We start from the raw sequence: 16529 nt of genomic DNA, 5'->3' as shown, positions 1-16529 counted from the left end.
GTGTGGGAGAACTTGGGGGAGAGAGGTGGAGATGGGGCGGTTGAACACTGTGTTCAACCACAGTGCCCAGCCAGCCTCATCCTTCTCTCCCTGACCTTGTCCGTGACCCACATTTCTGATGTAGTCCGCCCATGTGCACGTCAAGTGCCATTCGTTGCATGCTTGTGTAGACGCCATCCAGGGCCTTTTCCTGCTGTACTGCTGTATGCTTTATGCATACAGCAGTACTGATTTTTTAATGTAGCCACTCTCTTGAGGTCATCTCCCATCTCAGATTTCCACAATCTCCTCATCCCGTACATGGCATTCCAGGCAAGTGCCCTGCGGACCTTCAGATCCTGTTACATCGAGACGGTCCAGGCACTGAGATATTTGAAGTCCTCGACTACCTCGAGCACCTTCCACCGTATGGATCTATGAATTCGTTTAAAAGTCTTGTACTGGCCTCCTCAATTCCACTTGTTAGGCTACTAAAGCTGTACGCTTGAAAGGGAAAAATAAACTTTAATTTCTATATAATTGTCACTATTGGAATTAATTAACAGACAGGACCAGGAGCAAGTTCTTCAATAGCAAATATACTGTAAAACCCCATGTTAATTTAAGTCAGGGGGTGAAAACTCCATTTTACACCCACATACAGTATGTTGTTATACCCTGGTGGCATAGTCTTCTGGTTGAGGACGTTAAGCTGTCATGGCTTTGGATGTTACTGTGGCGCCACCATGTGGGTCAAACCAGGAAGCACTGTGTGTGTGTGTGTGTGTGTGTGTGTGTGTGTGTGTGTGTGTGTGTGTGTGTGTGTGTGTGTGTGTGTGTGTGTGTGTGTGTGTGTGTGTGTGTGTGTGTGTGTGTGTGTGTGTGTGTGTGTGTGTGTGTGTGTGTGTGTGTGTGTGTGTGTGTGTGTGTGTGTGTGTGTGTGTGTGCGTGCGTGCGTGCGTGCGTGCGTGTGTGCGACTGACTGTGCGTGCGTGCGTGCGTGCGTGCGTGCGTGCGTGCGTGCGTGCGTGCGTGCGTGCGTGTGTGTGTGTGCGCGCGCTCAACTCAGAAAATAATTCAATTCTACATTTGACTGTACAATAAGAAAGCCTTCACCCATTCCCACAACTTCCATTTAGTTAAATGAACACTCAAGATTTTACTGTGTATTTTCAATTTTGCACATAAACAGCCACTCTTTGCTTCTGTAGAAAGAGATTAGTTGTATGACTCATTATGTATTCTGTCATTCCTGTATTGTTTTGCTCCTTTGCATGTCTTTGCATAAATATTCCTGGAGGAAATTGATAATAACACTCAGAGAACACGATGCGTTTTAATGAAACGGGCAAAAGTATTTCCAGGTAAACCGCCAAAAAATATGTCTGACATCCGTGTGACAGCAACAGGAACACTGACACAAGACACACCAATAAACCTTTGTTTAAATAAATGCTGTTATTAAAAAGAAGGTTTAAAACTTCCAGTTTTGCCATTGAAATGCAGAACTCTTTGCAACAATATTACAATGGATGATGGATTTTTAAAATGAGCATGTTTATTCATTCAATCAAGGTAATGATCTCCTAACTATCTGGGTTAAGCTTGAATCTATTGTAAACTGCAGCCTAAATTTCACTCGTCTTAAATGTGAAGCAACGACAAAATGCAAAAGATGTACTTGATTTCACAGCTCAGTGGAGAGGGGATTTTAGTCCAGAAGCATAATTCATAATCCAGAGAGGGCACCACATTAATCAGTGGTCGCTCTGGACCAAGTCTCTGGGTCGTTGTTGCTATGCAAATATAGGGTTACTGGAGGCGAATCACATCTACAATAGGCTTTTAGTAGTTTTATAAAAGGAAATAATAATACAGACTATAGGAAACACATTTTCAGCAATACAACCTCAACAAATCAGATAGGACTGAACTGCCAGTGGCAATATGAGTGTTCATATATTGTGCAGGGTTAATGCTAACCAAAGGAGTATGTGAATGATTACATGTGTAGCATTCTAAAAGGAAAATGTACTTGATCTTGAGTGGTGGTGAATCTGGTGATCTGAGCGCACCAAATAATACTTTCTTTGGTGATTTCCATTCAATATTCTTCTCATTATTTATTACTTTTGGGGGAAAAAAAAGTTTTTTGTTTTAAGAAAACATTTATTTACATTTTAGAAAAGTAAAACAAGTTTAAAAAAAAACATGGCCCCTCCACGCATTAGACAATATGGGCCATCAGAACCAGCGACATGTGTAAAATGGAGTTTGAAGTTGCATGGGGCTTATATACAAGAGGGGCGTGTCTGATGAATATCTAAATATTTAATGAAGCAACTTAAGAACTGTCTGGGGTGCACACAAAAGTAAATGTTTAAATGACCCCTGAAATCTTTTAAAGCGAAATACCCCTTTAGGCTGAAGGACAGATCAATCATTTGCTGCAGGGGCCTCTGGCTGGCCTGAGGCTAAACTGACATCAGGAAGTATCACGTACTGTACATGCACATGAGCGCACAGGGCACGCACACGCACACACACACACACACACACACACACACACACACACACACACACACACACACACACACACACACACACACACACACACACACACACACACACACTTATGAATACACGTGTGGTCTAAGGGTGTCGTACTAGAACATATTACACGTTATACTGTATATCACGAGCATGGTGTTATCATTGAACGTGGGACACGACAAAGTGCATACATTAATCAACCAGTTTCCATTCCAGGATATATTTAGTCAGTGACTAGATGTTGATCAATATTAAGAACACTATGTGCCTCAGGGATTTGGGGATCAGTGTTCTAGCCCTTCTCAAATATCCGCCTTTCAGAAAGCAGACAAAACATTCATAGCATGAGCTTTGGTCTCTTTTTGTAGGTGTACAATTGTCCAAGATTGTACACTCTCAGAGGTACAAATGGATAATGTAACACTGAGGATTTTACAGTGTGTGAACAGCATTGTTACCTTAGGAGAGAGAGAGAGGGAGAGAGAGAGAGGTATCAAATAGGCAGGGGTTTCTGGCACAATGCATATCGAATTAGGGGACCTTGAAATTAGAATTAGGTTGAGAATCACTATACCTTGGGATGTGGTTAAGAAACAGGAACATTGTCACCATTTGTCAAAACATACTATCTGTGTTTTTTTACCCACAAAAACTACAGAATATGATATACAGTATATTTATATTTAAGTCCTCTGGTGACTGACAAATACAGTATGATGCTAAACCACAACTCTGCATGCACATTTGTTGTTGAATTATTGAGTGTTTTGCAGCCAAGCACATTTAAATAACAGCATCAACAGCACATGTTCTGGAACAGTTATAATAAAATCAACGATAGAAAACAGACATCCAGTAATCTCACATTATATAGCTTTCCTTATCTATCTTGAACAACATAATAAAGGAAAATGTACCTCAACCCAACATAAGTTACATCAAGACATTTCAGCAGCATTTTGGTTACACTTTAATATATGGACCGTGATTGACACATTAACAATATATTTTAAAAGTTGAATGCTGTTATTCACATTTAAATCTTAAATAAAACTGTACAGTGCTTATTCACAGAAATACAGCTCTATTACAGAAACCCAGTCATTCATAAGGCTAACATTATTTACATCATGTGAGAACCATCTTCTGAACATCTCAGTGATCAATAGGTACATTTTCCTCTCTACTTAAGAGCATCTTTCTCTACTTGATGCAGAGTCTTTTTATGCTTAGTGTCATGTCACCTGAAGTAGCAGATCTACATGCTAACAACGGGTTGCAGTACAATGCGTTTGAGTTTGTAGATCAACTATTTTAGAGCATGCAACACCGTCGTACTGCAAAGTATATAAATCAACCTTTTGGGCTGCATTAATAGGCTACAAATGGCAAACGAGGCGAAAGCAAAAATACAAAAATACCAAGGTTGTCAACTGTATCTACAAGGTTATTGTTGCATGATATCTGAACTTTTCTCATTTCCACATGAGAGACGATACGGACCTGTGGCAACTTTGTACACACTCCATACTGCTGTTTGTGTGTATAGTCCTGGAAAAATCCATATCTCCGGTGTGTACAGTTAACTGTACAGTGTACTTTCAGCCTTTACTCATGGTCGATACACTGGGAACAGTCTGTACAGTTTTCTAGGCAAACACAACACACATCTGTATGAAGTTATGAATATGTTTCAATGAATGTGTGCACAAGCAGCGCAACACAACAATGTGTCTAATTGAAAATTAAGACGTTTACATGTACATAACATGCACTTGTCGACATCTCTTTGATTTTACAGTGGACCTCTGTCCTAAGCTAGTAAGTGTCGTCTTTGAACCCCTGGTTTTGATGATATTCATTCATTTCTGAGTGACTTCCTAGAGGTGTGTGTGTGTGTGTGTGTGTGTGTGTGTGTGTGTGTGTGTGTGCGTGTGTGTGCGTGTGTGTGTGTGTGTGTGTGTGTGTGTGTTTCAGATGCTGGTCTGCAAGTCCCCGTTAATCTGAGTACTTTGAGTCTCCGTGGGGTCGCTCATCATACGCGACTTATCCTTGCGGCTGTCGCTGCGCTCAATCTCGTCCAGCCCGCCCGCCTTCTTCAGACATAGAACATTTTGGAAGCTCTTCTTGAAATTCTCAGACAGGAAGGCGTAGAGGATGGGATTGGCACAGCTGTTGGCGTAGCCCAGCACCACCACGAAGGCGAATACGCTCCTCAGGATGGGCGTGGTGCTGATTGTGCCCGTCACCGAGGTGACATTGAAGACGTAGAAGGGCAACCAGCAGAAAACGAACACCGCCACCACGATGGACACCATCCGCGTCACCTTCTTCTCCGAACGCTTCCTCTTGCTGGAGCCCACGCGGAGGCCCGACGACTTCACCTTGACAATGATGAGCAGATAGCACAGGCAGATGACTACGAGAGGCAGGAAGAAGCCCAGGATGAAGGTGTAGAACATGAAGGCGGTGTAGTAGGCCTCCTCCGGCTCGGGCCACACGATGGTGCAGAAGCAGCCGCCGTGCTTGGTGATCACGCCGCTGTAAAGGACGATGGGCAGGTTGACCAGCAGCGACACGCCCCACACCGCCAGGTTGATGGTCTTGGCCATGCGCGGCTTGCGCCACCTGGTGGACCGCATGGGGTGCACCACGGCCAGGTAGCGGTCGACGCTCATGACCGTCAGGCAGAAGATGGAGGTGAACTGGTTGAGGGAGTCGACGGTCATCACCACGCGGCACAGCATGGGGCCGAACGGCCAGTGGACCAACGCCAGCTGGATGGCGATGAAGGGAAGGCCCAGCATGAAGAGGACGTCCGCCACCGCCAGGTTGAGGATGTAGATGTTGGTGACCGTCTTCATCTTGGCGTAGCGCAGGATGACGTAGATGACCAGGGCGTTGCCGCAAAGCCCCACGGCGCACACCAGGAAGTACATGCAGGTGATGACCACCGTGCTGGTCCTGTTGAAACTGCCGTCCGTATAGTTCCCATACGGGTCGGAGGAGTCGTTGCCCGGCACAAAACTGTCATACATGAGGGGCTCCGACAAATTCGGGGGTGACGAGGGGAAGATCCAGGGATCCATGATGCCTCAGTCTCTCTCTCTGTCTCTGTGCTATGAACTATGGCATCCCACCTACACACATTGAAAGAATAACATCAATACTGTGCAGCGTTAAGTGACGTTAATTGTGCCTGGTGTGAACTACTGTCAGCATGATGACAGATGTGGTTGGACAAAACCCCATCCTGGATACCATCGATCCCGTGTATTGTAGAACCCTGCCAGATTTGTGGTAATGATTGTTTGATATTGAATGGGATCTAACTCCTCCCGTTTTGGCAACTGCGACACTTCTTATTCATAGATTTCCTTGCGTCAACTTAATTGATCTGAATGTAATGGGACAGTTGATTGATTGAACGCAATATACAGTACAATAATAATTGCATGACCTCAACACAAAGGTTTATCATCATGTCCTTTCACAGCAGCACAAGCTGTTTCATAACTGTGCTTACGGCCAAATGGTTCTAAATACGTATTAACTGAGATGAATATGGGCTGTGCTACACCCAAGTACTGTAGTTGTGTATTGGCTGTTTCTTTGTACAGTAGGCAGGAGTGTGATGATTTATGCTTCAGCGACAAACTGTGGTAACTGTGGTAACATTTTTTAAATGGGGAAAAAAAAACCTTTTTCAGTTGAAAATCCTATTTTATGCCTTTTTGCCTCTGTAGCGTATGGCTAGAACCTTCTTGTGTGTAGTTCCTAAGGTCTCCTATACCGCACACTTCCTCCGAGGGAAATCAATCTGAATTCCCTACAGTTACGTGATCAACCCTGTGTAATGCTGTAAAGTAGCCGTGGAAGGTTATTCTGAGTTGTTCAAACTTTACTTGGGGCTGGGCATAGATGTAAATTAAAACCCTGCCTAAGTAATTGAATGACAGGATTGACTGCTTTCAAATCAGTGGGACTTGATTGAAAAAGATGAACTGAAGTGCTTGTCCTTGCCAACACACAAAATGCGAGGGATGGTTTGACAACCTGCTATAATGCTGATATCACATTTATTATTTCAATTTGTCATTACTTCCATGGCAGCAAGCTGATATGGGCACTGCCTGCAGTTGTTTTGATAATGCCAGATAATGCCTTTGGGTGTTATGAGCCAGGCCGATTGAAACAAAGCTGATAAGAGATGTTTTATCATGCAGATTATTATCGGAAAACAGAATCCAACAGCCTTCAGTAAATGCTATAGAAATGGATCAATCACAAATCAACAGTGGGTGAGCAAATATGGGTGTATGCCTGTGATTAAATATTTGTGTGGTATAGCCTATTATGTTAAATGATTCAAGGCATATTATTGATTTGGTGTTCAACAGGTTCCCTCTGACTAACAGTCTACACAGAAGATACCCACATTAGCCATTAAAACACAATAATGTGGTGTACCAGTGATGTACTAAGTATTCAACATTGCCTGTTGAATTCTCTAGAATTTCCCAGTTTTACATAGAGCTTTTAGCCCAACTGTTGCTGTAAGCAAGCAATGGTGATAGGTGGAGATGGACACTGGGTGAGATAGATTAAATGTTTTAGTCCATACATGGCCCTGGCTGATCAAATCAGTTTGATATGGAAATAATCACAGAATGCTGGTGTGTCATCAACATAATGTCCGCAAACTTGAAATACTACATAGAATGTAGGGCATGATGAGGATCATTCAACTGCATGCAGTACTCTCCTCGGTGCAATTAAATTAAATTGTTCAATGAAACAGACTGAATCTAATGGTTAATAATGAATCTGAGGAGGGGAAACAATTAGCCATATAATGCAGTAAGCACTGTAAGTCTATAAACAAATACAACGTTTTAGATTCACACTAGATTCGTATGCTATTCTATCAAACTTTTTGCATGTGATCCAGTCAAACGATTATAGTAGCTCCTCTCACTCAGCGGAGGTTCTTAATGGAGCTATATGATTAGATGTTCTTAATATTACAGTCTAAAGTGACGTGATGTAGGCTATAGGCAGCTGTAGCCTATAAGTTCCTTACCTCCAACTTGAAGCAAAACAATATAATATCCAAACTTGAAGCGATCTCACTAGAACTTCAGCTGTTTCAGAATAGCTATACTTATAAGTTACGATCAGGAAAAAATGCATTTACCCCCACGCTGTTACTGCAGGCTAAATCCTAGTCCTAGTATTATTATTATTATTATTATTAGTAGTAGTAGTAGTAGTATTATTACTAGGCTAAATCCTACTATTCCTCAAGTTGTCTTCAGTCGGAGCGCGAAGTGCAACGACTCTCTGTGAGTTTCCCTTCGGTATGAATATTCCCACCAGTAGTCTTGTCTACTTCCCATAATGAAGCTACACATCGTCTACGTACGAGGAACACATGGTTCCATATAGACCTTACACATTAAACACAGGCTACTAATAATAAATACATAAATCAATAACAAATAGCTCTATTTGAAAAAGCGATTCGCCTTGGCAGTGCTGCTGTAGTCTAGTGCTGTGATGGAGAGACGCGCACAGTGAATGCTGGAGCAGAGCGCGCCGAGCACACATTCTCCTTTTGGAGAGCACTCTGCAGTGGTGATAAAAGTACTTTTTTTTTACTTAAGTAAAAGTATCAATACTGCAATGTAGAAATACTCTGTTACAAGTAAAAGTCCGGTATTCAAAATTTACTTGACTAAAAGTACAAAAGTAGTGGCATCAAAATGTACATAGGTACCAAAAGTAGAAAGTAGCCTACTCTTTATGCAGAATGTCCCACTTCACAACTTTTCAAATGTATAAAATGAATAAAACTCTTTTGAAATTCGCAGATCTACAAGATCACAATATGTGCATTCATTGTGATGCATTGTGAGCTTGCCTTGTAGATCGGCTATTTACAAATGGCCGAAATGTATAAAGGGCTGAAGTGGTTATGTTTTGTAATAATAATCAAAATCTACAAAGTAACTAGTAACTAACATTTTTTAATAATTGTAGTGGACTAAAAGTACAATATTTGCCTCTGAGATCAGATGTAGTGGAGTAAAAGTATTGGAAATTGTAAATACTCAAGTAAAGTACAAATACCTCAAAATTGTATTTATAAGTAGCCTACAACTTGAGTAAATGTCCTACTTAGTAACTTTACACCACTGGAGAGGAAGTTGTGACTCTATACCTGCTTGTTAATCCACCATAGATGGAGCTACCATTCTGTTATCAGCCTGCTCTGCTGATTTCAATGGAGCAGTGGTTCTCAAACATTTTTATTTCAAGGACCCCCCATAACTCTGATTTGGTTCCATTTGTTCTCTCTCTCTCTCTCTCTCTCTCTCTCTCTCTCTCTCTCTCTCTCTCTCTCTCTCTCTCTCTTTCAGAAAAACATGCTGCTCACACACTGTAAAATCCTCAGTGTTAGTGAATGTTTTGTCTGCTGTCTGAAAGGCGGATATTTTGAGAAGGGCTAGAACACTGATCCCCAAATCCCTGAGGCACATAGTGTTCCTTAATATTGATCAACATCTAGTCACTGACTCCATAAAAAGTTTGTTGTGAAAGTTGAGTTGAGAAAACGTTGAGTGAATATCATTGCTATTTTTCTTACAATTAAAGAGTTGAATATTCTTTCAAATATAGTTTAAAGTTGGCCCCAAAACACTCATGATTGGTTATCTAAAATAAATGATTCTTGTTGCTCATCAAAGTGCCAGACAGCCAGATACATACAACTGAGGTATGTTCAGAGAATCCGCTTATAAGGGTATTACAAAGTTAGGCCCATTAGATAAAAAAAAAAGGCTAGATTAATAAATGTTCATATCTTTACAATGATAGAGAGATACCTGCTCTACACAGTATAGGCCTAGCTACTTTGGAGCGTCAGGTGCTCTTATTTAGCTATTATATTCACTGACTGCAGTAATCTATGAATTCTGTCTTATCTTGATGTTTTGTTCTGATATTGGACTCCTAAATGTCTTGCTCGTGGCATTCTGAATACTAGCCTATGTCAGCGTGCGTTCTAATTGTTGCTGCATTCAGGTTTTAAACTGGAGTAGAATAGAATAAACACAGGCTAACAGGCAGCATGCTACTCCTACATCCTACTCCTTTTTCGAACATGGAATATAATTTAAGGATGCTGTTTTTTTTAATAAAATGTTTCCCTTTTATTTCCTTTGTCTTTTTCTCATTTATATTTGAAATATGTTCAAAATAAATAAATACATGAAAAATAATGCTTTATTAGGGTTTAGGGTATTAGGTTTTGTTCTGTTTTATTTTTGGCAGTTTCTTTTTTCGACACAAAAAAAACAACAACAAAAACGAAACAGCCCTCAAAACTTTTCACTGTATATTGGTATTTCAATTGTCCATCCATCTTCAACCGCTTATCCGGAGTCGGTCGCGATATTTTCAATAAATATTTCAATTGTGTGAACCTGAAAACCATGCTGACTAGTAGGCTACTACTTTCATATTCTGATTGGATGATTGTGCCTGGCAGTGGCTTCTACTGTGACTAATACTGAGAGTGCTGTGTGTTGTCATGACTTGGCCATAGTGTCACTCAGCAGTTGTTTACTTGTCAACAGTGGTGGAAAAAGTATTCACATCTTTTACTTAAGTTAAAGTATCTGCAATGTGAAAATACTCTCTTGCAAGTAAAAGTCAAGAATTCAAAATGTACTTGAGTAAAAGTACAAAAATACTGGTATCAAAATGTACTTAAAGTACTAATAGTAAAAGTACTCATTGTGCAGAAAGTCCCATTTCAGGTTTCTTGAGGCTCACAATACGTCGCATTGCGACGCATTGTGAGCTTGTAGATCGGCTATTTTCAAATAGCCAAAGTATATATTTAAGGCTAAAGTGGTTAATGCATGTTTTGTAATAATAATCAAAATCTACAAAGTAACTTTGTAGATTTTGTATACTACTGTATATGACTGGACTGTGTATGAAAGGCTAGAGGGCTTTTAAAAAGAAGTAGCCTAACACAAGCCGTGGTATCAATTGTTAAGAAAGGGTCAGTTATCAGGGTAGACTATACTGTACCATAGCCTGGAAGGATTATTCAGATTGCTCTGCGATTGGCTAGTTCATCAAGTAGCAAGTATAGTAACATTCATATTCATACTTAAAATATTTGGATTTATCTTGTCGTCTTGTCTACTAACAGTAGCCTGCATGAGAGGAGCTTTCACAGGCCTGTCTCTGATACCATGATGTCTGATGTGGATTTTGTAGACCCCATTCCCAGAAGGAAGTTAACCTGTTTTTTAACCTGGTGTTTGTCTGACCTGCAAGTTTATCAGCATGTTTTCTACGTTGGTTCCCAAACGAAAGATTCTGCTTTCAAGTGATGAAAGGGAAGGGTATGAAGCGAAAAATCAGCAGCTGACTTCTATCCACTTGAATTATGTCCTTATTCAAGTGCTAATGTAGCATGCATTGGCTCCAAGTGCCCTTGGCTGGCTGTGATTTCTCTTCCGCCCCTCGACTTTGTGCATGAATGATTAACAATACCTGGAGAAAGCAGTACTTGCAGCAGGCATTAGTTTCACAGCAGACAGTGTTAAAGTGTGACCTCCTCCAGGACCCATGGCTAAGCATGCCCAGGATGACAGATGGTGTCTGGGTGGAAATGTGCCACAGGTTTTCCTTGGTTATGTGTTATTAGCAAAGGCTAATTAAACAATTCGCTGGCAGCAGAGCGCTTTGCCCGACCACCCACACTGTCAGTGCAAACTCCTGCACAGTGAGGATAAGGAGTGGAGGAATTTGCTGATGCGAGGCAAATGCATTCTCCACAGTGAGTTTTTAACCCCGCTAGCAGTGGGATTGTGTTGTCGGTTGGTTCTTCTGTCTGTCCAACACTTCAAGATATCTCGAAAAGTACTGTGCACCTTCATGCTCCCTGGAGGACAAACCCTGCTGAGTTTAGTGATCCCATCCCATAATTCCTGCTTGCACACAACAAATCTCAAAATGAAACTTGTTGAGCATGGCTCCCCAGAGGATGAGCACTTAACCCGCTTTCAACCTTGCATTCCTTTTTGGGGCATGTCATCAGGTGAAAATTGACATAAATTCTCAATAATCTTTTTTATAGAATGGTGAAATAGCAGATCTACAAGTCTTGCAAGTTGGCTGTTTCACTATTCGTCATACAACAAAATATAAGGCTTGGATTTTTTTTTTATCTGTTCGACAAGTAACTAAAGATGTCAAATGCTGTACTTGTAGTAGACTAAAAGGTAACAATATTTGCCTCCCTTTAGTGGAGCAGAATCATACATTTAAACAAAACATTTAAATCCTTCTTCAGTCATAGAGGTAGGATGGTGCCAGACCATTGAGAGCTTTATAAACAAGTAAAATAATTTAAAAATCAATCCTTAAAACAACCGGGAGCCAATGTAGTGAAACTAAAACTGGAGTAATATGTTCTCTCATCTTAGTTTTAGTTAAAACCCTGGACAGATAGGCTCTAATTCGCGCAATATTTCTAAGATGAAAGAAGGCAATCTTGGTAACATGATTAATGTGTGTATTAAAATTCAATTTGGAATCAATAATAACCCCCAGGTTCTTTACTGTAGTGCTACTTTGTACAGTCAGGTTACCAAGTCTACTTATTATTGATTCTCTCTCTGCTCACTAGAACCAATTATGAGAACTTCTGCCTCATTTAGCTTAAGATAGTTCTCACTCATCCAGCATTTGATGCTGGACAGACAGATCAACAACGGGTCTAGAGCACAGGGGTCGTCTGGAGCTACAGAAAGATATAGCTGGGTATCATCAGCATAGAAATGGAAATTCACTCGGTAGCCAAAGTGCCATTTTTTTATTCTGGACGCAGTGAAATGGAAACCAACGTTTTGGCAGCCAACTGCCATTTCTCAAGCTTGGGAAAGAAGACAGAACACTCTGTATAATTCTGAGCTGTAATGGATGTATTATTTGAATATAAACATGCTGTAATCGTAAAATGGTGTCTTATAAACCCATGGGTGTTGGGCACCCATTTGTCATGCACCTTTGTGTGCATGACACGGGGGGGAAAAATCTATCTATCCATCAATCAATCATATTTCTCTTGAGAAAAACAACAATAACATTTATTATCTCTTAGAAACCATAGTTTGGAGGCCTGTATGAAAACAAAGTACATTTGGAAAATTCATTAAATGGAAATCAATGAGAGCTTAGGGCAAGCTGTGTTCTTTTGTTAATTAGGTAGCTTGTCATTTGTTCAATAAGTAAACATAAGTAAAATAAGTAATCTCACAGTAAAATCATATCTATATTTTTTTAAGTGTTAGGCCTCTTATTTCCTTTGCTACGTATACTGTATGATTGTGTATGTTATGATGTTTCTGATAAAATTTTCAAATGTACAATTGTTTCTAGACTGTTTTCGTCCCTGTCCGTCCGTGTGTCCGTGCGTGTGTTTGTCCGTCCGTCCGTCCCCCGTCACCGTTGGACCGATCAGCGTGAAACTGTGCACACACACTCCCTGGAGATCAGAGCAAAACCCGTTGCCCAAATCTTTCATATCGGCATGTTATAGCACCACCAGCAGGCCCATTCTTGCAAAACCCATTTTTGGTTATTACTCCTACAGATTTTGTCCAAACATCATGCAAATCGGGACACATTATCCCTATAGTCATGTGATCAAGACGGATCTGTCCGATTTTTCATATTCCATCCTGATTGGCTAAGATTGGTTTGCAAAGTTTGCAGGAGTGGTCCGTTTTAAGCAAAATGCATCAAATCATGAACGCAGCATGCGATTGCCGTGAAACTTGCACGCACACTCCCTAGAGACCAAGGAAATTTTCACATCTGCCTTTTATATTGCCACCAGGAGGCCGACTTTTGCAAAACATTTTTTTGTATATTACGTGAAACTTTGCATGCACATTCTCACTAGGCAGAGGAAGAAATGCCACCCTTTTCACATTGTCCTGTTATAGCGCCACCAGAAGTTTGCATGTCTGTGCAATAACTTCATCAACATGAATCCCTCAACTTCTACAGATTCCACTCACCTCTATAAATTCCAAACATTGCTGGCCCACAAGAACCTACCTGACCAGGTGGAGACCTGTGCTCCGAGGAGCACTTTTTCTAGTTTAGACATCAGCTCCAGAGTTATGAACAAAAAGGTAATGTGCAAGAGTAAGAAGTTAGAACATCTTGTTTTGGAGCTTGGTCCATTAAGTACTCAATAATCTTACTATAATGAATTGTCTAAATAGCAGACTAAACTGAGAGCTTGAAAATGAACTAAATAAAAAAGGCACAATGTCACTTTCACTTGCTTTATTCTTTCCATCGAAGCTTCTTGTAGAGTCACATGTGATGTCCATTGAAAAGGTCATGGAGGAAATTAAAGTAAACAAAGTTTTGAAAATGTCAATCTGCTCATGGATAACTAAACGTTAATTGCCCCAAGGAGCAATGAATGTCTCAATAATTTGATTTGCTGTTAGCTACAACAATTTAGAAATGGCATATATAACTACAGGTTGGCTTTTACACACCACTTGAGATTTCAGGGCTATATTAAATAAAGTTTAAAAGAGGCTTATTCGTAAATCACGAACAAATCAAATGGGCTTAAATGTGCTAGAATCTCAATGCTTATCAATTTCTTCCTGCAGCAAAGAAGTATACCCATAATAGACATGTGCAGTTATTGATGTCCTGCAGCTAATCCCAATGGCTCTAGTTGATGAGTTCTGTCCAACCAGGTAGGTGTTGTAATGCAGCAGATTAGAGCTTAGCTTAGAGCTCTGCCCTTCATTTTCTTTCTAATTACCAAGGTATGATCAAGCATCTCTATCGTCTTGCCCCCGAATTGAGTGCATTACAGCCTGCCTAGATTAATTGACGAACAAATCATCAATATCCTGAGGCAATGGGCAAGATTCAGTGATATAAATCTTCTTCAATCGTTCTCATAATGACATTATGAACAACTGTGTGTATCTAGGAAGGCATTGAAGACATGCATTAACACTCATTGACTGCCAGAGTTTATTCATAATGTATCACCCCTGTGCCAGCGATTTGCGTGTTTTTTAATTTTTTAATTCAAATAAATTGTCTTGAGTGCGGTTTTAAACGCATACGACAAATCTGCCAGCAGAGAGCAGCAAATAGTGACCTTGATCAGCTCGCTGACTCGCTCGCCCCCCCCAAACAGAGTCAAACAGTCAAATACGTCAAACCGGATGTGACGTGTTCTCAGATTCTCCGATCGGCCTAAACTACGATGTGATACACGACGGCGATGACTGTTCGTCACCCAGACTATAGATTATAGAAGTGGAGCTCTCCGTTAGTTTTTTATACCGTGTGAAAAAACGTGTTTTTCCCTATTCTGGCCGAAAATGACCGGGGAAAAAAAATGAAAACCGGAAACGGAACCCGCGTCATGAAACCGGATCCCGGTGTGGGTGAAGTAAGTGGAACTCGAAACCTAGAATGAAAAATAAACAGAATAGTGCAATCACAGATTAAACCACAATTAATCACTAGATCGCATTAATGCGATCTTGGCGGACAAGCACGCTATTTATTAGATTGCATTAATGCGCGATTGGCGGCATATGAGTTAAAGCTACGATCCTCCTCTGAGGCCCCATGGCAACATTTTCATTCCAATGTTTCATTTTGGATATGGAATAAGACTTGGAATTAGAATTGTATTATATTTTATTTAGCCCCAGGCTGTGTGCTTTTAGTGGATGAACATCAAATGGAATGACACTTGCACAGATTCATCCCTGCAGGCCATTCTTTGAGCTGCTCATTGACATCTCATAGGTGATTTGTGTAGTTCATGCAATTAAAATAGCCGATCTACAAACCCACAACGCACCTGCCGATCTGCTATTTTCGGTGAACGACACGGTATGCAACCAAGTGTAAATCAGGCATTAGATAATTGGATGTCAGGCAGGTGTTGCATTATATAATGGCTGTGTCAAGCTGCTATAAGTGACACGACAAGGTCCTGGTAGCTGTCATAGTCCGAGTTGTGCCTCGCTCTGTGAGACTCTCTCTTGATGTCTGGAGCAGCAGTTCCCAACCTGTAAGCTGGGGGCCCCTGGTGGGCCGCAATGGGTATTGCAAATGGGCCCCCAAATAATTGGCAAAACACTAATAATGATAATACAACATTAATTTTAAAAATGTATGTAAATGGTATTTTCATGTATCATGGTATTTTATTTCTTTAAAAACCTTGAAAATTTAGTTTTCATTGTGATACCGAAAAATAGGAACTTAAAGTAGCCTACACTACAATGTTCCATTGACCCAAGCCGGAACACAACCGATTGATTGATCATTAAAATAAACATGCTCTGAAAGTGCGCACAGCCCACCTATCTGACCTCTTAACACAGCAGCCGAGCACAGTTTTTGAAGTGCAAGCTGACTTTTTACCTTCAGGTGTGTTAGTCCAGTTGTAGTTCTCAACCTTTTCAGGTTGCGACCCCCAAAAATAATCATATTTGAACTGGGGACCCCCCAAAATAATCATATTTGAACTGGGGACCCCCCAAAATAATCATATTTGAACTGGGGCATTAATTTAGTTTGACTCAGTTCCATATAGATAAATATTGTGAAAATAGCAGATCTACAAGCTCACAACGCGTCGCAAAGAGTTTTTTTTTTGCCAATGTTTGACCAGTTTTTATAGTATAGTTTGTTGATTACTTTTGATGCAATAATTCTTTTTATGGGGGGGTATTAAAATGTCACTTCGCTGTCATCTGGGGACCCCCCCAAAATCATGTGTGGACCCTCCTGGTGTCCCAACCCACAGGTTGAGAATCACTGTGTTAGTCAGTCGCTCTCAACACACTCTGCCTACAATGGACTATTGAACATTCCTGCTTTTGGTATTGTTCTTCTTCTCCAGG

At 40.7% G+C, this 16529-nt stretch overlaps 1 protein-coding gene across 1 annotated transcript; it reads right to left on the bottom strand.

Moving 5' to 3' along the window:
* Positions 1 to 4505: 4505 nt before the first annotated feature.
* LOC308098299 (somatostatin receptor type 2-like) lies at positions 4506 to 5621 on the bottom strand (the record flags this gene model as incomplete). Its single annotated transcript, XM_080446604.1, has 1 exon — positions 4506 to 5621. The coding sequence occupies one exon, from the start codon at positions 5619 to 5621 to the stop codon at positions 4506 to 4508; it is 1116 nt and encodes a 371-aa protein (XP_080302730.1).
* Positions 5622 to 16529: the final 10908 nt, after the last annotated feature.

The sequence above is a fragment of the Gymnoscopelus braueri genome (genome assembly GCF_963280865.1).
Source record: "Gymnoscopelus braueri genome assembly, chromosome: 13".
Taxonomy (NCBI): Eukaryota; Metazoa; Chordata; class Actinopteri; order Myctophiformes; family Myctophidae; genus Gymnoscopelus; species Gymnoscopelus braueri.
The sequence above is the reverse complement of the archived record's forward strand: the minus strand, read 5'-3'. Positions and strand labels throughout refer to the sequence as shown.